This window comes from Callionymus lyra, chromosome 14 (genome assembly GCF_982586985.1).
Source record: "Callionymus lyra chromosome 14, fCalLyr1.hap1.1, whole genome shotgun sequence".
Lineage (NCBI taxonomy): Eukaryota > Metazoa > Chordata > Actinopteri > Syngnathiformes > Callionymidae > Callionymus > Callionymus lyra.
In genome coordinates this window covers 12,207,483-12,231,061 of record NC_141831.1, presented here as the reverse complement: position 1 = coordinate 12,231,061, position 23,579 = coordinate 12,207,483, and the positions used below count along the sequence as shown (strand labels likewise).

At 38.4% G+C, this 23,579-nt stretch overlaps 1 protein-coding gene across 10 annotated transcripts in view; it reads left to right on the top strand.

Annotated features, from left to right (window-relative positions):
• The window catches only part of msi2b (musashi RNA-binding protein 2b), a 392,013-nt gene that overhangs the window by 261,093 nt on the left and 107,341 nt on the right, over window positions 1-23,579 (top strand). For all 10 annotated transcript variants that reach the window (XM_087806755.1, XM_087806751.1, XM_087806760.1 and 7 more), the window contains exon 8: window positions 19,024-19,106. In XM_087806755.1, the coding sequence (XP_087662881.1) occupies window positions 19,024-19,106 (83 nt within the window). The remainder of the gene's footprint in view (window positions 1-19,023; window positions 19,107-23,579) is intronic.

The following is a 23,579-nucleotide window of genomic DNA, read 5'->3' as shown; positions in this document are numbered from 1 at the left end:
TCTTCTGTAGTTTTATCCCTTTTTTACCCTTTTTTTTCTAGACTTATCAATAGTAACAGGCCGGACCTGGTGATATCTCAAAGTAAAACACCTTTTGTTATTAATATTATGTCAAATTAAAAAAAAATCAAACACCTACCCAGACTTTAGATGATATTTGATCCAAGACAACTCTGTTTGAAAAAAATAAACATTGCCCACCTGGGATATTTATTTGCCAACATTGTTTGTCAAAAAGAGTTTAGATTTTTTACTATTAAAACCAGAAAATAACATCATATACACACGTTACTGAAGCTTAAACCTACGATGGAAACATTGCGTCTTCTTTTCTCGGTCGTCTGCTGGAGCCTCCAGAACGGCGACAACACAACTCCGTGGATGAAGAGGATAACTGGATCGCAGCACACCTGATGTCTTCCACTCCGGCGCCGACATCAGCTGCTCTGCGATCAAATGATCAAATTGAAAATCCTTCATTCAAAGCCGAAACATAACCACTGAAAAGGTGCAGGTGCGAGTCGAGTAATTACACTTCCCTCCTCGCCGCCTCTTTTGACTTTATAAACGTGTCGCCTTGAATAAGTCCTAACAGTCGCACGGCAACACTTTTTTTTTTTCTTCTGTGTAGCCGTCTACACAACTCCTCTGATTTATTTTTATTTTTTATTCAATTTCCCTTTCAATAAAAAATAGTTTTTCACCAATAACGATTGTGTGCGATTTGAATCAGTCGTTTTAATTTAATTTTATGCTCCGGCTGTTGCTAATGGTTACGGCGTGCGGACAAACCCGAGCGAATATTACAACGTTTCAATAAAAATAAAAAGTCTTTTTTTTTTGCGATAGGCGTGCGGAGCTGTTGTCCTGCTATCCTTTAATTTACGATCGTAAATGTTCAATTAGACTTGGATTCAGCACAAGTGCGAGGGAGGAAAGAAGCTTATTAGATTAGAGGAGTCGGGCATTATTTGTAATTTCCTCTGCTCCGCTGTTACTTCACAAATGTTTGAAGGGAAAAAAAAGAACACTTGGTTGATTTTTATTTCTTGTTTTAATTTAACTCCACACTACATGAATCCAATCACCGCGTTATGATTATTTGGTGCCTTTGCGGCTCAGTGGCGCCTTTTTTTTTGTGTGGAATTATGGGAAGTTTTAATGGCGGCGAGGGAAACTATAAAGCAATTTTAGAATTTCCACCTTTTGTGATGATATCATCGTAATTTACACAGGATGTGATGTGAATGAAGTTAAAATGAAAAAACAAACAGACAAATCAGATGGTTGTGATCAGTTGATAAATAAAAAACATTATTAAACAATGTATTTATTGTATTAGTCGACTTCTTATTCTGTCGTTAATCATGGGTCCCTCACTATACAGTATACAAGAGACATTAGATAATAATTACAAAAATAAAATTAACCTTAAAAGCAAAGAAAAACATTGTCTTAAAAAATAAAACTAACCTGAATTAGTGTTTTTTTTGTTAAACTTATCACAAAAAAAGAATCTCAGTACTTTACGAGTCACAGGCTAAGCAGATGATATTTTACAGTTATAATCGATATTATGAAAAATGAAAATAAACTGATGATCACCTACCCTACCTTTAAAGCTCTACCTTTTACCTACGAAACTGTTAAGATGGACTTTAAGTCTGACTTGGTTAGAAAAACACTTTTCAGACAGTTATAATCAATATTATGAAAAAGAGAAAAAGACAAGAAGATCACCTACCCTACCTTCAAGTGATATTTACTTAGTTTGCTGAGGCAAAATTATTAAAAAATTAAAAAGCTTTACCTTTTACTTGTGAAACAAAATTAGATGGTAAAGATCAGACCTGGGCAGAATGAGGTCGAAGTATGATCTTGTATACATTCTAATAGCTTAATAACAAACACATTTAAAAGCTACTGGAGTCGACTGTATCCTCTTGTCCTCAGTCCGGACAGAAAAATGAACAAACATAGTGAATATTTGCATCTTAATTGTTAATTTAAAAAATGTTTCTTATGAGACTACATAGCTAGAAAAAAAAAGGTCCACATGGTATTTAACGTTTTTTTCTGGCTCCCTCCACTGTTAGAACACTGAAATTGCAATGTCGTGAAAACTCAAGACCCGCTCCATTAGTTTGCAAGTGTCTTTGTCTAAATAACAAGACAAATACTTGTTTTTCTTTGTTTTTTTAATTTAGGAGCGTCAAAAAATACCTTTAGCACCTCAGCCGTGATAGAAATGAATGCAACTGTCGTCTCTGTCGGTAAAGCAGTGTGGTGTTCCCCTGGACACTCAAACATACAGTTTAAATAACAAAAGTAATGGGCAAAAAAAGAGAGAAAGTGTTTGCTAAACCAAAGTTTTCTGTAACTTACTAAGGCAGCACGACACTCTCTCTCCGTCAGTTGGTCAACTTCCCTCGCTCACTGCGAACGGAACCAGAAGTTCTTGCGAGACATCAAGGGATTATTCAAAATAGCATCTTATTCCCAGCAGTATTACAGTAATCTTGTTACAACCTCTTTAAGGATTCCGGCGCGTCGCAAGAAACGATGGAATTGCTCAGATTCCCGTTTAGCTTCCCCCAAACTTTTACACGGACAATGTGTCCCCAAGTGACGGGTTTGGTACAGAACCCCCACGATGATGCGTCCCACCCGCCACCCAGAGTTTACGGTTCGGGGACACAACGGTCTTAGGTGCCATTTGTTGTGTCTGACCTTTAAGATGATGAAGCGCAGAGAGAGTGACCCCTTGGCAGGATTTCTTCAAAGAGCAGGCTCTTGGGTAATGGGGGTCCGGAGCCTGGCTGCATGCTGTGGGATTGATCAGCTCCATACTCAAAAAGGCCAAATCCAGGAAGCCTGGCCAGCAGTGAAGGCCATGAGCTTCTGTCCTTTTGAAGCTTCGTCCAAGACCTCAGCTGCGTCCACACTGGAATAAATGCAACACACAAGTGCTTCTTTTTTTTTTTTACCTCTTGCTCTTTTTACGACTTTTATATCCATTGTTACAGCAAGGATATCATTAAAAAACGTTTTTTTGAATTGTTGGCTTTTAATTAATAGAAGAAAATATAGTTTTTCTGTCCCCGATTCTTTTCATACATTTTTTGGACATAATTTATAGACGTCACCAGCGCATTAGGGGGGTCCAGTTTTGGGATAAGATCACTGCTCTTTGCTGATGATGTGTTGCTGTTGGATACATATCACGATACAAGGGCAATGATACTATATATCACGATAAATCGCGATACTGTAGTAAAAAGGATATCGTTGTAGTATTGTCGAGTACTTGACTCTGGTGTTGCAGAATTTACAGACCATATGACTATTGATGACATTGTAACTGCTTTAATTTTTTTTAAGACCAAAATTTGTCCAAACATCAGCTATGAAAGAGTCGACTGTATCCTCTCGTCCTTAGTCTTCAGCAGGATCTCACAGGATTTCAATGTTGCCTGCTGCCATCTAGCGGCCCTGAAGTTTAATTGCAAAACAAAAATGAACAAAAAGGGTTAATATTTGCGTGTACATTTTAAATAATATATATATCTATATATATCTATATATATATAGATATATATATTGAAATACATAGATTTGTACACAGATTATTGAACTATGAATAACAAAAACTATGGTTACAAATAAAAAATGATTTGCAAACCAAAAATTAAAAAAAAGAAAGAAAATGATTTATTAACATACACATATTTTTTAAATAATCAATACAGTGCTGTTGAATATCGATACAGTATCATGGAAAATAATATTGCGATATATCACCCCTAGTGGGGGAGCCTTCTCCAGTTTGTGGGTGACATCCTGCCCCAAGTGGAGGATGTTCAAGTATCTCAAGGTCTTGTTCACGAGTGAGGGAAGAAGGGCTAAGTGTTAGCATTAGCAGTAGCTTGTTCAAGCAAAGGAAGTGTGTTGTATTCTGTGGAAGTTTCACCAGATGTTTCGCGCCCCTCCAGGAAAAGAAAGCAATGGTACAATTAATTCAGTGTATATGTATTTTTTATTAATAATTGAGTTTAAGTGCAAGTCTGTCCGTCCGTCCGTCCGTCGCCTCCTTCCTTGCCTTGTGTTGCAGGATTAAACTCTCTCACTTAGAGCTCGTGCCGCCGCCACAGATGTCACCTTTGAGATTGAAATGAGTCGCCCTTCTGCAGTTTAAAAAAAGGACATTTTTCGGAGCCGAGTTCCTTTTCTCGGAGTCGAGCCCAGACTGTGACCAGTGTGGGAATATTCAAGAGTGCAGCCGCCATTGATGTTGCTCTTCATTTGATCAGCACTTTTTTTTTTTACGTCCCTGCTATTTTAGCGTCGGCAGGCGGAACGTTTGATGCAAACGGACGCTGATGCGAGGCGACGTCGCTGGTTGTCTTCGGCCTCTCGAGCGTTTCTTTCCATCCTTATTAATAAAGTTATGAGGCTCCGAGAAGGAATATTTGTTTTTATGTTTTCACATCAGCGACGATCTGTGTCACTTCCTGGAGTCGGCCGTGAGCTATTCCTTCAATTTCATTTGATTCACGAGTGCGTATTACTCTTGTTTTTCACAATCACCAGCCATCAGTCCAGAGTTATTCGTATTTATCTCCTATGGATTTTCCTCTTCTGTGAGTTTATGGTCACATCCATCCTTTTTTTTACACATGGAGCTTTAAATCTCCAAAATATATGTACTTTAACTGTTTGAGTCTGTATTGGTCTGTTAAAATTAGTATTTACGTTTCAGTTCACTGGAATGACGACAACAAAAAGAAAAGCATGATAAATATATGTTAAAGATTAATTTAAATTAATCACAATTGAATAGCCTTCATTTTAATCTGTTTTAATCTCATTTAACTATGAAAAAAAAAAAAAAGAGCAAATATATTTTTCTAGTTAATGTATTTACTAAATATCAGTTTATGGTAATAAAACATTTAAAATAAAATAAAAAAAGATAGCCTTTTTTAATCACGAGTCCAATGTTCTATACTATTGGGTGAACATATGATATTTTTAAAAGGTTTAATGTTTATAACATTTTTAAACAAAATAAAGTTCAATAGATAAAATGTTTGTATTACTTCGAAGTCACAATACATGTTCATATATATATGAGAGTTACTAAAGCAAAACTGCAAAATGACAATAAAAAATGTAGTTACTGAAAAAATAATAACAAAACATAACAAAATTAAGTCAGTGTTTGCTTTGGAAACATAAAAGTACTTAAAAATAATGAAGAAATAAAAGAAAACAAAATACATCTAAAGTTCAAAATTGACAAAAAAAAGTAATGACTTTGAAGTCACAATACATGTGTATATATATATTTAGGAATTAACTAAAGAACAACCGCAAAATAAAAATAAAAAATGTGGTCATTAAAATTAAAAACAAATACAATGAAGTCTGTGTTTAACACACTGGAATTTGTTGCTGTGGCAACATAAAAGTACGTATAAATAATGAAAAACATATGAATACAAATTATAAAATAAAACAAAATGCATTCAATTTAATTAAACAATATTCATTATAAATATTCATGAACAATATCTACGTACTGAGGAACCTAGAGACCAAAAATAGTAAATCCATGCAAAAAAAACAATCTGCAACATAAACGTATTTTGTCTGGATTTCCATTTGTTTTTTTTAACTCCTGATTTTGGTCTACGGTTCCATCTTTTACTGGATGCTTTTTAGTTTTCCCTTCAGGGCCACCATAGATCTGTCAACAATTAAACTGAAGCAACATTCTCTGTGTGACTGTAATTGGACAAAAAAACGGAATCTTCTAAAGAAAAAAAACAGGGGAAAAAACAACAAAAAACTGCACTTTGGGATAAAATCATCATCGTTTTTCTTTTGCCGCCTTGGAATTACAGTCTCTTTCTCCTAAATTAGGAGTCTTATCATGAGACTCATTTACGCTCCGTAAACATGATTGGCTTAATTTACATTCATCACATTTACACCAATTTAAAATCATGATCTGTACCATTCCTTCCGGGATCTCTGAGTAAATACTCCATCGCTAATCAAATGATGATGAATGAAGAGCCGGGCTTTTCTTATCTGCTCTAATTGCGTCTTTAAGTCACTGATAAAAGGATATTCTGATCTCATAAAGACGCCGCCGAGATCGTCTTGATATATATTCCTACGTATATGGATCAGAGATTCGGCGTTCAGATGAACTAAAGCGCCGTATATCATGCCCTCCGGCTCCGGCTCTGCTCCCTGGTGTGTGATTGTGAGCTGCCGAGAGGTTTTTCTTTTCCGCGCCGCTTGATTACAAGGGGTCGGCGGTGTCGCCATGACATCATCGGGAAGAGATGCTCGATGTCATACGAGCCTCGGCGTCCGTGTGTTCAATCGGGGGGTTTTTACCGTATATTTATTCCACATCACACACTAACTGCACAGTGAACACAAGTAGCAATTTCAACCCCCGAACACTCAATAAAAGCAATCTCTGCTAAATGGTAATGGCAACAAAATGGCATCATTGGCGTTCTTCATTTCAGATGAACGGGCTGTTTGAAATACCTCGTACTTTACACGCCACGGAGAGTGAATTGTGTCTCCGCCGCTGCGTGCCTGAAGACTATAATAACATTTGGGGCAAAAAACATGTTCACATGAGACCATTTTGTTTGCCGCTGGAACCTTTGTGTGCTCGGGTACGTTTCTTCAAAAGTGAAGTCAAACTTATGAACCCACATCTGAAAGTAGTGTTAAAAAAATATGTTCATTCTTCGATTAAAATGGCTATTTTATTACCCAAAAAGCAGATTTATTGGATTTTACGGGATCGGGGAAAGCAGTATTAAAAAATTTAAGTCAAACTCATCGTGGCCCCGGGGCCAAATCTGGCCGCCGGGTCATTTTATGTGGCCCACAAGATTGTTGGCTACAAATAAAAGTGGATTAATGTCTTTGTTGAGATGGTGATCTATTCAGATGCCATTGTTTAAGACAAGATAAGGAACAGACATGATGGATAACAATAATATGAGTAAAACTGGATTTTATTTGTTGTGGAGTAAAAATACTGAGATAATAAAGTCAAATTTAGCCTCAAATAATGAGCTAAATATACATTTTGTTAAGGCCACGACTTGGACCATTAAACTATTTTGTCCCCTTGTGTGATTAAGTTGCATGAATTTAACAAAAATAAAGCAACATAGTTATGCACTTAATATCATTAAAATTTCATGGTACCCCAAACAATATATATTTTGAACATTTACATTAATTACGTTGCTGTTTTTCAACCAACTGCTATAATAAAGTAACTTGTTGACATTTTCCCTGAAACCTATTGCTTCTACCAAGATCAAGAGACTTGGGAAAAAAGTTATTTTTGATGTTTTTTTAATTTTAAAAATCGACTTATGGAGCATTAAAAGTCACTTTTGTTTTATTTATTGAATTTCTTTGTATATTTTGTATCAAATACAATAATAATAATAAAAATAAATACTTTAATACAATTTTAGATCAAAACTTATTCCGTTATTTAAACGTGTCGCAGGAACCTGAACACAACTCGTGTCGATAGATTGACGCTCCCTTTGTTTTCAAGTGACAACATATTGAAAACCATCCATATTTTTCACATCGACTCCATAGAAGAGACAGAAATTCTAATTGAACGGGAAATTACGTTTCATGTGAAAAGGTGGAACCAAATTGCAGATGTTTCATTCATCCCTGTGTTGCCTCGTATCACAAAAGAAATTCATCAGAGCTTCTTCAAAGCTTGGAAACACTTCTCCTCCTCCTCCTCCTCTTTTTCTTCTTCCTGTTCTTCTTCTTCTTCTTCTCTGCCCGGCTCTTACTGTATGTGATAGAAATTGAGATATCTATTAAGCTCGGCGCTATTGCTCGGCAACAAAAGACCTGACAGTTTTCAATGAAGGATCCCCTCGTGGTTTTTCGAACCTTTTCGATCTCATTACGCCGAAATTCCATTTGTACTAAAGAAATTCTATCATTGCCAGCAATTAAAGTCCGACCCCTCCCTCCCTCCCCCCCCCGCCTCACCCCCACAACTTTATAACTCATATTCCTGCCACTCGCTGGCCGACTGCCCTTCGGCGATATTTACGAACTCTTGTGTTTCCCAGCAGCTCCATCTTAAGCCGCGGTGTGTATTCAGCATATTAGATGTGTCGTCTGTTGTCCCGGGTCACACAAGAACAATATATCTTCAGGCCGGTCGCCATGGCCGGAGAAAAGAAAAGAAAAAACCAGAGCGAGGAAGGGATAACAATAGCGTTCTGTCACTCTCGCGGTGGACGTCTGCTTTTATCGCTCGCTCACCGTCTGTCATGGGGCGACGACTTTTATCGCTTTCCTTTTTTCCTCGCTGTGTCAAAAGTAACTTTGCGTCGTAACATTTTACCGACGTCTTTATGAAAAAAATGTCAACGATGGGTCGTGGTTTTTTATCCCTTTAAACTCCAGAAGCTAGCTGGTTAGCTGAGACAAATTGGAGCTGTTTCTTAAACACCAGCTTTACTTTGTATTCTTACTCCCTGTGGATTGCGCGACACTATTGGATTCCACTCTGGAACAGAAAAGATTCTCAGATTCTTTGCTCCTTTTTATTCAGGCGTTCATTTTCCGGCTTCTCTGCAAAGATTTTATCTCTGTATTCTAAACCTTACATTGTTATCGAATTCTTCTCTTTAAGCGTTTTGATAATATTTGAGTGTACTTCTGTCTTATTTATATTTATTTATCTGTCATGCCTTTCATTGTTTTTGTCGCTTGTCGGCCAGACGTTCCTCTTTGGGCTGGAGAATCTGAGGTGTTCCTTGGCCAGGTGAGAGACATAGTCTCCCAACCGGGTACCGGCTCACCCCACTGTCTCCCACATTTAGGGAACACCCTAAAAAAAACCTAAGCTAGGAGGCATCCAGGTGGCTTCCTTATGTTAATGTAGTTCACGAATGCTCCTCCCCAAGAGCAACACTAATAGACTCAGGGACTAAGTGTGAACAGTGGCTCTACTCCAAATATCTTCTAGATGGCCACGGTTCTCACCCTCATCTCGAAGGCAGGGCAACCCTGTGGAGAAAATCTTTGGCCAATCATACCCTCTTCATATTCTCTCCGGCAATATCCACCGAACGTGAACAAACGAGAAGCTATAGTAGAAGTAGAAGTATTATATATTATTATATATTTTATTATATATTATTATTATTATTATTATATGTATAGAAGTATTATGGAAGTATAAACAATTTACAGAAGGAGACCTCCTGAGGGATCAATAAAGTTCTAAGTAGATTTTACGATACATATTGGCAGCTCTGCCTTTTGGCTTCACTCTTTTTTCAACCACCAGAAATCATTGCAGGATCCACGTAATGCTAATGACTGTCCAAATCCTGATTCAAGACCCAAAAATACTTGAAATCCTCAACTACAGTCAGGATCTAATCCCCTACCAAAAGACGACACCCCCCATTATTCTAGCTGAGAACCATGGACTCAGATTCATAATTCATGGATGGTCCGTCCCACGGATCAATCTTTATGATCAAACCATTTAGCAGAGCATGTTCAGAATGACTGTAGTGACGCACGTATCTCAGGGTATGATTTGATCTGATATATTCAGCTCACGATATACTTTGATAGACTTGCATCATTTCCTCAGCAATTTTAGGCTACACTGAGTTTTAGTGATGGTTCCACTTTCTTTTGGTTGAATTTATAGAGAATACTGAAAGACAAAATCTGTCCAAACATTGGATGTATACTATCCTCTCATCCTCAGTCATCGCGGGAATTTCATTGTTCCTTTAAACTTTGGAAGACGTAGCTACTGCTGCCATCTAGTGGCAGGAATCAAATAAATGATATAGTGGTGTTGAGTATTGATACAGAAATGTGGTGAAAAACATGTATACATATGTGTATATTGATTTCTATCTTATAGCCCTAACATTTAGGACGACTATCTATTTGAAACCATCTAGTTTGGCTTCTTTTAAACCCCTTTTTTTCGTGTCAAATCATTTTTTGGGGTCGTCTGGGACATTGTGCCCTTCAGAAGGGACGGACGCCACCTATAGAAACCAGCAGCATATATGACCCCGGGGCCTCACCTTGTCTGACTCGAAACGGGGCTCCTTACCGCTCGGGGGTTGACCCCGGTACAGTGGGTGACCACGAAGTTTAAAGTCACTCAGGGCCATAGTTCCGCCTCAAAAGAAAATGTGACTCCTCATGAGTTTCTTTCTTTGGAAAAGAGCAGGTGAAGAACCTCCTTGTGTTTAGCTTCCTTTGGTATCACCTTACCTTACCTTACCTTACCTTACCTTATCATCAAAAATTGCTTCCCCTCAAGGCAACCGATGACTTTTTATTCCTGTGCACTCATCTATTATCCTAACACTCAAACATTATTACACTTGAATTGGAAATGACTATCCTTTTTTATACAGAAATTATAACCCACTTCTTTTTCCCCTTCCTTTCACACCCGTCATCAGGTGCTCTTTTTTTAGCCTTTATAATGGCTACCTGCTTTTAGCCCGGCTGTCGGGGGCCCCTTGTAAGTAAAGGGGGGGGAGTCACCTTCTTCCGCCGGTAATTACTTCCATTCAGTTGTTGCCGGAGCCGCTTTCTTCATGATACGAAGGCGAGAGACGTCCACACGTATGGCCTTCGTTGTTTGGCACTAATGAGATCTTTCTTGGGGTTTGAAAATGGTTGAAAAATACGTCGAAAAAAAAAAGGGGGGGGGGGGAATGAGCGTCACTTTCATCCAATCAGGCGTTTTCTATTGTCGCCGGCGATCAGGAGCAGAACTTATTATTATTTCCTGTAGAGATCGAATCAAAGCCCAGTCAAACGGTTCTGTGATAAACATGTAAGTGGTGCTGGTGGTGGTGTTGGGGGGGCGTGGTGGTCCCTTTAAGTAGGACAGTAGAAATGGATGGCCAACTCTGAAAGATGACCTACATAGAGGCACAGACAAACTAGTTCCCTTCGCCCTGCATGCTGAGCCAAGTTGTGCAACAGCTCCTGCAAATATATTATATATAACCACGCGAGGGCACATGCTTCGTCTACTGTACGACGCAAAGACGTCGAGTCATTTTTCTTTCACTGCAATTTGCTTTTTGGGGTTTTGCTGAGTTTCTGAGTGTCCCTAAAGATCTCAAATATTTATTTTTAAAATGTATTTGCCTTTTTGGCCAAGTGTAATAATTTATATAAGGACAATTTTGCACCTACCATTTCGAATTTCTGAAAGAAAACAGGGGAAAAATTGGTAAAATTCTACTTCGAGGGACTGGTTTCCTACCTTAAAAAACTCAAAATTTTCCATAGGTGTGAGTTTGAACACTTGTTGGCTCTGTTTGTCGTGCTCCAGCCATCGTGAACGGTTCAGGGTGTCCCCTGCCTCTCGCCCTAGGTAGCTGGGTGAACATAAAGACCACCCCCTCAAACCCCAACACATGCACGAACCCAATAAGATAATCAGAAACTTAATAACTTTATACTCACTTACTGTCTACTACTGTGGTCCCCGATGGGTTTTTTTTTGTCCCACAAACCTTTTAAAGTAGACATTATTTTCTGGGACTGAACAACAACTAAAAAACCAAAAACATAATGTTGAATTCGCAGGAAAAGCTTGGCTTTTCTGCAACAAGATGGTCCCATTTTTACAAATGTTTGATAGTTTACACATATTTTCTTCTTTACTAAAAATTGATCAAAGCAACATCCCGATCAGATGAGTATGAATCAAAACAACAGAAATTTTATTTTATTATTTAAATGTATTTATTTCTGTGTGGCCCCTTATCAAAGGATTATTATATCAGTTTATTTGAATATAAATATTTTATCATTTTCCTTACATGTCAGACTTTCATCCTATTTACAGGAAGCTCAAAAGTGTCCACGTTCAGACGTAGAATCATTAGAATCCCGCTTTTTTATTTATTTTTTTTCCCTCCTGCTCTGCTGTCGGAGGTTCACGGCCGTTAACGGTTTAAAGCAGGAGATTAACGCCCCGGGCTGTGGATCTGCAGTAATAGCAGAAGGAAATAATGATCAAAGATCTCAAACTGTGCTGTGGGTGTTCGGACCGGTCTGCCTTTCGCTTCTCGGCATTACCGACAAGATCCCACTTGATGCCGGGGTGGGAAGGAAAAAAAAAAAAACACACACCACCAGGATCTCCTCAGTCACGTGACACACACACACACACACACTGGAAAAGAGAGCGACGTCAACATGTTTCTTGCGTCAGGCGAACTCAGGCTATTAATACCTCTCGCTTCACTTAGCGGGGATCAATCCTGCTGATTGGTTTAAATCAGTGAAGCCATTTGGATTCCTGACGATACTTCCTTGTTCGGGAGTGTTTGTGAATTGACGTGACCAGTCGAGCCGCTCGACGCTAGTTCCATCCGATCGACGCCTCAGATGTAAAGTCCGTTATTCTCCAATAAGAGATGAAAAAATTGCATTTTTTATGTATGTTTTTTTGTGCAGATTTTCAGATTCGAGAGATTAAAAGAAAGTGGATAAAAAAAATTCAATTCAAGTTAAACCACCGACATCAATAACCTGCTAGAGTCCAGGAGTTTTAGATGCTTTGAAGGAAATTGTGTCTATTGCTAAACATCCGAAGAATTGAATGAAAAACTTAATGCAATAAGTGAGTGACTGATTAAAAAAAAAAACTTTTATTTTCACATTTTCATTTAATTTTGGTTATTTTGATCCCATCCGTCAATTTTCCCAGATGAAATAAATGTGTTTTTATCACCCCCGTAACGCACCAGAGGCACCAGCATTTGAGATATAAAGCAAAAAAATAAATGTTTTGATTGGTTGTAAATTATAATTTTGTTGTTTAAAATAGAAATAGAAAATAGAAAATGTTTGTTCATTAATTGTAGATTCACTTCAAATATATACTAATAGTGAAAAAAAAAAGAAGTTTTGTTAACAGTGTTATGTTGCAATACACACCCTTAAGTTAACTTGCCAGGATAGAATCGAACATCCGACCCTCCCCCACTCCCTCTCAGCATGTTTCCTCCTGTGGTGAGACAATGATCACAACCTTTACATAACAAAATTAGAGTCCACAGGTGACTTCCAGCCGATCCGCTGCCATTTGGGTTTTATAGTTGAAAAGTGGCTGCTCTCCGGGACTTCTAGTTTTAAACTTCTGCTACAAACGAGCTCAACATGTATATTTTTATTTAAGTTTTTCCTGAAAAATTCCTCATGTCGAGGCTTTCAATTCAAGATGGACGTTACAGATGGAGGCTTTTGAATGTTTTTAAGTGTCTTTTCGGACGAAGACAACTGAGCTCCGGGCGCTATGTTGCAATACATTTCACATCAGTAACTGAAGCTAGCACCGTTTGCTAAGCTAGCATGTATTACGCTCACTTTGGTAAGTAAAAAAAAAAAAAAAAGAATGTTTTGATTGGTTGTAAATTACAAGTTTGTCGTTTAATTGTAGATTCACTTAAAATGTATACTAATAGTGGAAAAAAAGGTTTTGTTATACAAATTGTTATACATTTTGTTATGTTGCAATACATTTCACATCAGTAACTGAAGCTAGCACTGTTAGCTAAGCTAGCATGTATTACGCTCACTTTAGTAAGTAAAAAATAAATACTTAAATAACAGTATCCTTTTCCATCAATGGTTCTGAGGTAGTACAATGAAGTTTAATTCTACATTACTGCCAAAAGGGAACCATGTCATGTCAAATCATTTCAGATTATGTACTTAAGACCTTGACTCCTCTGAGGTATTAAGGAATGTATGTGATGTCACTTAAATAAACAGTGTCTTTGTGTTGGGTTTCTCAAACCTTGGGACTTAAATCTTGAATTTTCTATCAGTAATGCTAAAAAGAAAAGAGGATAATATTAAAAATGAAAGATAAACTATAGGATTAATAGGAATAAAATAAGCTTTTTTCAAGACAAAAGCAGGCTCAGGTTTGAAGACACAGACTCCCTGAAATATCAGTTGCACTGGGACGAGGCTCGATGCCATTTGAGCGACAACAACAATTATCTTTCTTTTCCTATCCGACATTCCTGTCTTTCTATTCACAAGCCTTTTGTTTGGCTCTTCACTGTGAGGGAGATAACGCCTCTCGCTGTCCAGTCCGTCTGCTGTAGGTCAGACTGCTGCCCCGTGTGGCCTCTTAGAGAAGTGGTGTCCAGAAGATGTGGTTTTGAAAGATGGCGATGGTTCAGCCAAAATTCAAACTTCACTCTTTTTCTATTCGCCCTCGTGTCGACTAGGTTTTGGGATTATTCTCAGAGCAATCTGTTCCTATTCAGAGTTAATTTGTTCATTTTAATGTAGTGACTGGAGCTCAGTTGTCTTTATCTTTGTCCAAAAAGACATCTTGTATTGAAGCTTCTACATGAGGAATTCTTCCGGGAAAAACTTAAACAAGTCCATTTTAAGCTCTTTTGTGGCAGAAGTTTAAAGAGTAACAAGCAATACAGACAGGAAGTGCTTAGGGTGTCTAAACTGGAAGCGCTCGAGAAGCAACTTGAGCTCGTTCGTCTTCATCTTCGTCCAAAGAAGACACGTTTAAAAACATCCAAATACCTTCATACTTCTTGTCTCCAAGGTACCTGTTGTATTGAAGCCTCGACATAAAGAATTGGTCCGAAAAACGAGAACAAGTCTATATTTTAAGCTTGTCACTTCCAGTAAATATCGCATAGCGCTTCCAGTTTAGATACTCAAAGTACTTCCTGTCCCTATCTCTTGTTATTCTAACTAATGAATCAGCTTATCTATGTTCCCATCCAAACACTTACCCTTACCAGACATTCCTTAGTCTGCACTTGTTCCATACCCCCCTCCCACCCCTAAGTTAAACTGCCAGGATAGAATCGAACATCCGACCCTCCCCCACTCCCTCTCAGCATGTTTCCTCCTGTGGTGAGACAATGATCCCTACGTTTACATAACAAAATGAGAGTCCACAGGTGACTTCCAGCCGATCCACTGCCCTTTGGGTTTTATGGGTTGAAAAGTCTGCTCTCCGGGACTTCTAGTGTTAAACTTCTGCTACAAACGAGCTCAACATGTATATTTTTATTTAAGTATTTCCTTCAATTCAAGATGGACGTTACAGACAGAGGCATTTGAATGTTTTTAAGTGTCTTTTCGGACGAAGACAACTGAGCTCCGGACACTACATTAAAATAAACAAGCATGTTTGCCTATAGTTTTTAAAAATTAACTAAGTTTAATTCTAGATTACGACCAGAAGGAACCGATAAATCAAGTCAGATTATGTACTTGAGACCTTGGCTCCTCCGAGGTATTGAGGAAATGAATGTGATGAATGTCACTTAAATAAATAAACAGTGTCTTTGTATTGGCTTTCTCAAACCCTGGAACGGACTTAAATCTTGAATTTCCTATCAGTAATGCTAAAAAGAAAAGAGGATAATATTAAAAATGAAAGATAAACTATAGGATTTATCGGAAAATGTACTCGGGAAATAATCCAGACCCTTAGTCGACACGAGGGGTGAGTAAAAACAAGTGAAATTTGGGTGAACTATCCCTTTAAGTATATATAATATATAGAATATTCCTTTTTTTTTACTCATTTAAACTGCAAATGGCTCCAAAGAAAATTTTGCTTGAGTTTATTAGTTTGTATTTATCGGATTCTTGATGGATGGAGTTGAAAACCAGGTGCAAAGGTGCGTTTGTTTCTGGACTCACTCCTCTCGGCTGATTGCAGGTGTGGTTTACACTGCAGCGAGATGTCCTTTTGTTCGTCTAAAAGAGATCCAGTCGCAGGAGGTGTGGAAAAAAAAAAGGGGGGCCCCTGCTGGTGGCATCAGCGGTGACACGGCATCGGCCCTGACCCCGCTGGATATAATGGGGCGCTGGAAAATGTTGCTGTCAGTTGATGGAGGAGCCACTCGTAGGAGGGAGGAAGGAGTGCCGGGCGACAGGGGCCACGTCCACTAACCTCTCTCCTTGTCACTTTTTTTTCTCCCCCCCCCCCCATCTCTCTCGCTTTCATTTCCACCTTCCCCGTCCCGTTCACCCTCATTCCCTCCAGACTCCCCCCCAACACACACCCCCCCGCTGTGACAAATTACTCCTGGCGGTTGATTTGTTGGTTGTCAAAAGTGCTCGTCGCGCCGGCGCGAAAAAGGTGGGGCCCGAGCGACTGGCAGCCAACTTGGGGCCCCCCCCCCCTTCAATCGTCCCCGCCTCACTCACGCCCCCTCCTGCCCTCGCCGCGCACTTGCGGCGGTTCCTGGTGTAGCTTTAGCTCGGTGGGGAATTGATGTTCTGTCTCATAAGATCTCATTAGATAAGATGTTGTCGGTGTTTAATCTGCTCGCGCATCAAGATTTTTTTTTCGTAAAAAAAAAAAAGAAAAAGTGTTTTGGACGTGGTCGCATGTGACAGAAGCGGGGGAGGGGAGAAGGATCATGACAATGATTCAGTTCTGGTAAAATGACTTTTGCTATTATTAGACGAGGCTCATTACTTTTCAGACAGGTTATAGCTCAGTGGGGTTTTTTTTTTTTGGCCTAAATATTTTAAGGCTTGTGTGAGACGTGTTTCAACGACCGTGAGGTTCCGGAACCTTCAGAGACGCACCGGACATCTGTGACGTCAACACATTATTTTAACTTGTATTTGTGTGTGTTTTTTATCATACTTAAGTGAAATGTATCTGTAAAAACTTTTTTTTTTTTGGTTGTTAATGTAATAAATAGTGTTATTTAAATTATTTAATGATCCTTTTGAAATGAAAAAAAAATAAATGTAAATTTTAAGAATTTCATGTTATTTGTTCATTAAAATAATTTCTATATTAAAAGGTTGAATTTGTTTTTTTTAAATAATGGATTGAAAAACGTCGAAATTTCATAAGAATTTTATTGTTTGTTTACACATAGTGTAAAAATGACTTTTATATTTTAATTCGAATAATTCAAACTTTTTTTTTTATTAAATATTTATTTAAAATAATTCATGTTAGCAGTAATAATAACAACATATTTAAATTAAGTTTAAAAGTCTATAAATTTAGATAATTTCAATTAAAATATAAACATTTATAAATAAAATTAAAAACAACTTAATATTCAAATGGCTCTGATATAATTGAATAAAAAACAATAAAAAATATTTCTTTAAAGAATTAATAATTATTTTGCCGTCTCTTAAAGTCAATTGAATGATTATTATTTGCCAATGTTTTATAGTCAATTAAAAATGCTACAAATAAAAAACAAAAACACTGAATTAAGAATATTTCAAGTGTAATTTAAAAAAAAATAATCATCAACATTTGAAATGTAAAAAGGAATAATACAATATTCTGATTGCACTAATATAAGTCTGTATACATAAAAAAAAATCTTTTAAATCAACTTTTCTTTTCCTCTTAAAATAAATGTTAATTTTAATTAATGTTATTCTTTGTCCACACTTTTAAAAAGTGTTAAATTACCTTTAGATATTTTCGATTTTAATAAAATATTTCTTATTATTTCAAGTGTTTAATTTAACCATTGAATATTCTAAAGACACTGATTTACATTCATAAAAAAAAGTCTTTTTTTTTTTTTAAATAATCATAATTATTTTGCTGCAACGTAAAATGAAATGTTATTATTATTATTATTATTATTTGCCTACAGCTTTGATCATATAATTGTTTTACTCACTTACTATATAAACATTTGTGTGATGATGTGTTTCTGACTGATTTTTTTACTTTGAAATTTCTTTTTTTTTAAACTTTTTAACCATTAACCATTTTTAATAATGTATTAATAACTTTGCATATGAATTGAAGACAGTTTTTTTTAACTCTTAAAAAAACGCCTCACTCTCTTCACACAGAAATACTTTTCATCAACACTTTAAAAATAAATAAAAAATAAAAATAACGCCAAAGCTCGCACTTCTTTGTCACACTCTTTTGTTGGGTTTATTTAAAGCTACAAACTTTTGCGTTGATTCATAAAAAAACATTATCTCGCGCCCATATTTGTATCGTGAAACATGTGAAAATGTCGCCGCTATTGTGACGACTATCTTCGGACGTCGTCTTTTCCACGCCGAGACGACTGCGCCTCCTTCCACGAGGTGTCTAATGACTTTTAGTGGCTTCCTCAGGATTGATCCGCCACCAAAACGAAGAAGAGAATAAAACGACAACACTTACTTTTATCCATCTCTATAAACAACTACCCCCGGCCCTCTTTATTGTTGACTAAATCTGCGCCCCCCCCCCCTCCTCCACGGCTGTTCTCGCTCTCTCGTCCTGACACACCGCCGTAATAAATTGCTCCTGCATGTGTCAGATGGCGAGCTGTTTGCGGTGTCGCCCTCTTAAAGCTCAATCTGAGGTGGTTTCATATCATCATCTGGTGTTTGCGGCTTTTGAAAAGAAACTCATCTCCTCCTCTTTTTTTTTTTTTTTCTTTCTGGTTGCCACTCGTTGCTTTTATTCTCTAAATGTTTTCCTTGTGTGCCGCTTCCCTCTTCTTCAATGGTAATAGAGGATCAGTTTCCTTACAAAAAAACCCTTGGCTTTTTTTTCGCCGGATCGCTTTGTACGTGGCAATCAAAACACAGGAGGGTACGATCCAAGCTCTTTCAGAATCGTCCTCTCGGGTCGGGACAAAAAAGGGGGTTAAGCTTTTATCCGATAAATACAGTGCGAAATATCGGACGGACCCGCGTTAACGTAAATGAAATTGCTTGTTGTTACGCCGAGATTTCAATAGGAAATAAAAAGTGTGTTTAATGAAATACTGATGAATCTTTGCCGTCCTCCATTCAATGCGTTTCGTCGACCGGTTCGAACAATGTCCGTCTTTTCTTCCTCCAGACAATCCATCCCCGGTTCTTGATGACGATCCACGAAACTCATCATGTCTTTCTCTTTCTCCCCCCTTTTCTCTCTTTCAGGATTTGGTTTCATAACTTTTGAGAGTGAAGACATCGTAGAGAAAGTCTGTGAAATTCATTTCCATGAAATCAATAATAAAATGGTAAGTCCTCTCTTTTTTTTTTTCAATCCCAAGGTTGGGGCGTTGAAGGATTAATATTTGATTTCTTCTTTTCCACGAGTATTAATGGCAGATTGTGTGTGTGTGTGTGTGTGTTTGTTGGTATGCCCGGGCAAACACACACACACACGTGTTGCTCTCAGGGATGGGAAGGCGCTGGTGTGCACTGCCCACAAACCGTGAAATTGTGTGACTGAGTCGTGGCTGTCAGGCTGAGGGACAGGAGAGTGAAGCCTGTAAAACCCTCCTCTTTTTTCTTTTTTTTTTATCCTTCCCCCCCCAATCCCAAACACACACAAGAGCGAGGGGGTGTGTAGTCCAGGGAGGCAGCAGCTACTGGTGGAGTTCATTAGTTAAGGATTAACACCTTCCACTGACTCCCTGTGACCGGTTTATTTACACCGGTAACGCTGAAGCGATCGGATGTAACTACCAGACCTCACGTGTCCGGATGTTGTTCCTCGTATTGACCGAGTTAGAAGACGGTTCTGGATATTCTTGGGAAGAACACCAACTTCCTTGAGGTGGTTTCATGATACGGTTTCATGATACTGCTTATGAGGTTTCATGAAACGGCTTTGTGGTACAGCAAATTGAGTTTAGGAGAAAGTTCTTAAGGTTTCATGAAACATTATAATGTTACGTGAAATACCTCATGGGGCTTTGTGATACAGCAAATAAGGTTTCATGAAACAGCTGATTATGTTTAATGAAATAGCTAATGTTGCTTCATTAACAATAAATAGGTTTATTTGAAACAGCTGATTATATTTAATGAAATGGCTAATGATGTTTCATGAAACCGCAAATAAGGTTTCATGAAACAGCTGATTTTATTTAATGAAATAGCTAATGACGCTTCATGAAACGGCAAATAAGGTTTCATGAAACAGCTGATTATATTTAATTAAATGGCTTATAAGGCTTCATGATAACGCAGATAAGGTTTCAAGAAACAATTGATTATATTTAATGGATTAGCTAATGGCGCTTCATGAAAAAACAAATAAGGTTTCATGAAACAGCCGATTATATTTAATGAAACAGCAAATAAGGTTTCATGAAACAGCTGATTGTATTTAATGAAATAGCTGATGAAGCTCCATGAAACAGAAAGTGAGTTTTTTTTAAATGGCTCATAAGGTTTTATGAAACGACTAATGAGGTTTCATTAAACAGCTGATTATATTTCATGAAATAGCTGTTGGGGCTTCATGAAACAGAAAGTAAGGTTTTATGAAAAGGCTTATAAGGTTTCATGATACAGCTTATCAGCTTTCATTAGGAACTGATGATATTTCACGAAACGGCTGATTTGGTTTCATGAAACGGCAAAAGAGATTCCATGAAACAGCTGATAGTTCATGAAATTGCTTATGAGGCTTTGTGATACAGCTTTTTGGGTTTCATAAAAAGCTTACAATGTTTAATGAATGGACTGATGAGGTTTATGAAACAGCTCATGATATTTCATGAAACAGCTGATGCGGTTAAACAAAACAGTACATTATTTTTTTTAATAAAATGCCTTTAATATATCATGAAAATATGGTTAAGGTTTCATGAAACAGCTGAGGAAGTGTCATAAACCAGTACTAGATCATGATGTATAATCTTTGGCTCTGAACCACTATTTTAATCAAACCTCATGTAGCTGTTAACAGAGAGCGCCACCTACTGAGCTTTAAAATCATGAACCCGTTTCATGAAACCTCTTGTTTAATTTTGAAGTGATTTAATCTATTTTTACTTTTCTAATACTCAAGTTCAAATGTGCTCAATGGGACATTATATGTTGGAACTTCGTCGCACAAAATACCCAGTAAGCAGTTGTGGAGCAGTTTTCTTGAAAGAGAGAGATTTAAAAAAATCCTTTAGAATAGTATTGGGTCCGGACGGTAATTCAAAACATCTCTCAAATCTAATAATCCTCTTCTTGCCTCAATATAAAAACTATTTTTTCAAATTGACTCATAATTTGGTAACTAAGTCTTATAATCTTGTTGACGCGGAAAATAAAAACCTTGTACTCATGAAGAGCTACTGTAGTACAATATAGTCTGTATGTATTTGTCCTTCGATGGCCAGATATCCTGCCGAGAGTTTCCCCTGCACTTGCCCAAAGTCAGCTGGGATTGGAGCCAATGCCCTGCGACACTGGCATGAATAAACATGGTTAAGTCAGTCTGACAACCTTCAGAAGTGGTTTCAAACATCCACTTTCAAGTGCATTTCAAGTTCCAGGTAGTTTCCGAAAAGCTCAGAGAAAATGTAGCGACAGGTGTAGAGGGGGTTGTTTGACAGGAAGTGACCTCAGAGGGCGACACCAGGGTTCCCCCTTCCCATCCATTTCCACACCACAGCACTCCAGAGGGTTGTGTCTCGGACCGTGATTGACCGGAGACTTCTTGTCTTCTCCCTCGTCGCCCCGGAAACTCCTTCCAATGGCGGCACGTCTTCGCCCGGCGAGCCCGCCGACCATGTGACTGACGGGTCCAGTGTAGTAGAACCGTGTTCACCAGGGAGCAGCTCGGGTCACACATGACCCTGGTTCACTTCCCTCTGTGATTCTGTATCGCATCGCTGTGCACAGGCCCAGACAGTCCAGACGTCGTCTTGTCCGACTGGCACATTCACAGCCTGACACACACACACACACACACACACACACACACACACACACACACACACACACACACACACACACGCACCCATGGATGGTTCGAGTGCTCTTGAGCAACACACACCTCTGGGGAAACGCTGGCACCCATCGGGGAGTATTTCTTTGACCTAATAATCAATAATCACCAAACTGAGATGATTTGATTGATTTAGGAAGAAGATCGTTCAACACAATAATTTACTGTGATTTAAGCAAAAATAAAGTTTCATCCATTTGAACGAATGTGAGATTAAAGTTATTACAATGTTATGACTTCAAGTGAATCTATTTGTTGACACAAGACGTGTTGAGTTCAATCAAAGTAACATTTGATGGATGGATAAAAAATGGGATGCATTGATGATTTGAGGGAGGGATGGATAAAGGGAGGGATGGATAGGGGAATGAAGGACTGGACGGATGGATGGATGGAGAGATAAAGGGATGGATGAATGATAAAGGGGGGAGAGATGGATTGATTACTTCATGAATAAATGGAGGGGTGGATGTATGAATGAAGAAAGAAAGGAGTGGATGGGTGAAGGAATGAATGGAGGGATGGATGGGTGAGAGGAGGGATGGGTAGATGGAATGATTAAGGGATTGATAAAGGGAGTGTTGTATTGATGAATAGCGGGAGGAATGGATAAATGATAAAGGGAGGGAGAGATTGAGGGATTGATTACTTGATGAATAAATGGATGGATGAAGGGGTGGATGAAATGAGGAATGGTTGGATGGATAAAGGGAGTGATGGATGGATAGATGAAGGGAGGGGTGGACTGATTGATGAAGGGAGGGATGGATGGGTGAATGAAGGGAGGGATGGATGGGTGAGAGTAGGGATGGGTAGATGGAATGATGAAGGGAGTGTTGTATTGATGGATAGATGGAGGGATGGATGAATGATAAAGGGAGGGAGAGATGGATTGATTAATTGATGAATAAATGGATGGATGAAGGGGTGGATGAAATGAGGAATGGTTGGATGGATAAAGGGAGTGATAGATAGGTGAATGAAGGACAGGATGGATGGGTAGATGGAATGATGAAGGGATTGATAAAGGGAGTGTTGTATTGAAGGATAGAGGGAGGAATGGATGAATGATAAAGGGAGGAAGAGATGGATTGATTACTTGATGAATAAATGGATGGATGGAGGGGTGGATGAAATGAGGAATGGTTGGATGGATAAAGGGAGTGATGGATGGATAGATGAAGGGAGGGGTGGATTGATTGATGAAGGGAGGGATGGATGGGTGAGGGGAGGGATGGATAGATGGAATGAGGGAGGAATGGATGAATGATAAAGGGAGGGAGAGATGGATTGATTACTTGATGAATAGATGGAGGGGTGGATGTATGAATGAAGAAAGGAAGGGGTGGATGGGTGAAGGAATGAATGGAGGGATGGCTGGATGGATGAAGGGTGGGATGAATGGATGGATGACATGAGGAATGGTTGGATGGATATAGGGAGTGATGGATTGATTGATGAACGTAGGGATGAATGGGTGAATGAAGGGAGGGAGGATGGTGAGGGGAGGGATGGATGGATGTAATGATGAAGGGATTGATGAAGGGAGTGTTGACTTGATGGATAGACAAAGGGATGGAAGAATGATAAAGGGGGAGAGATGGATTGATTAATTGATGAGTAAATGGAGTGGTGGATGTATGAATGAATAAAGGAAGGGGTGTATGGGTAAGGGAAGAAATGGAGGGATGGGTGGATGGATGAAAGGTGGGATGAATGGATTGATTTATGGTTGAAAGGAGGGATATATGAATGA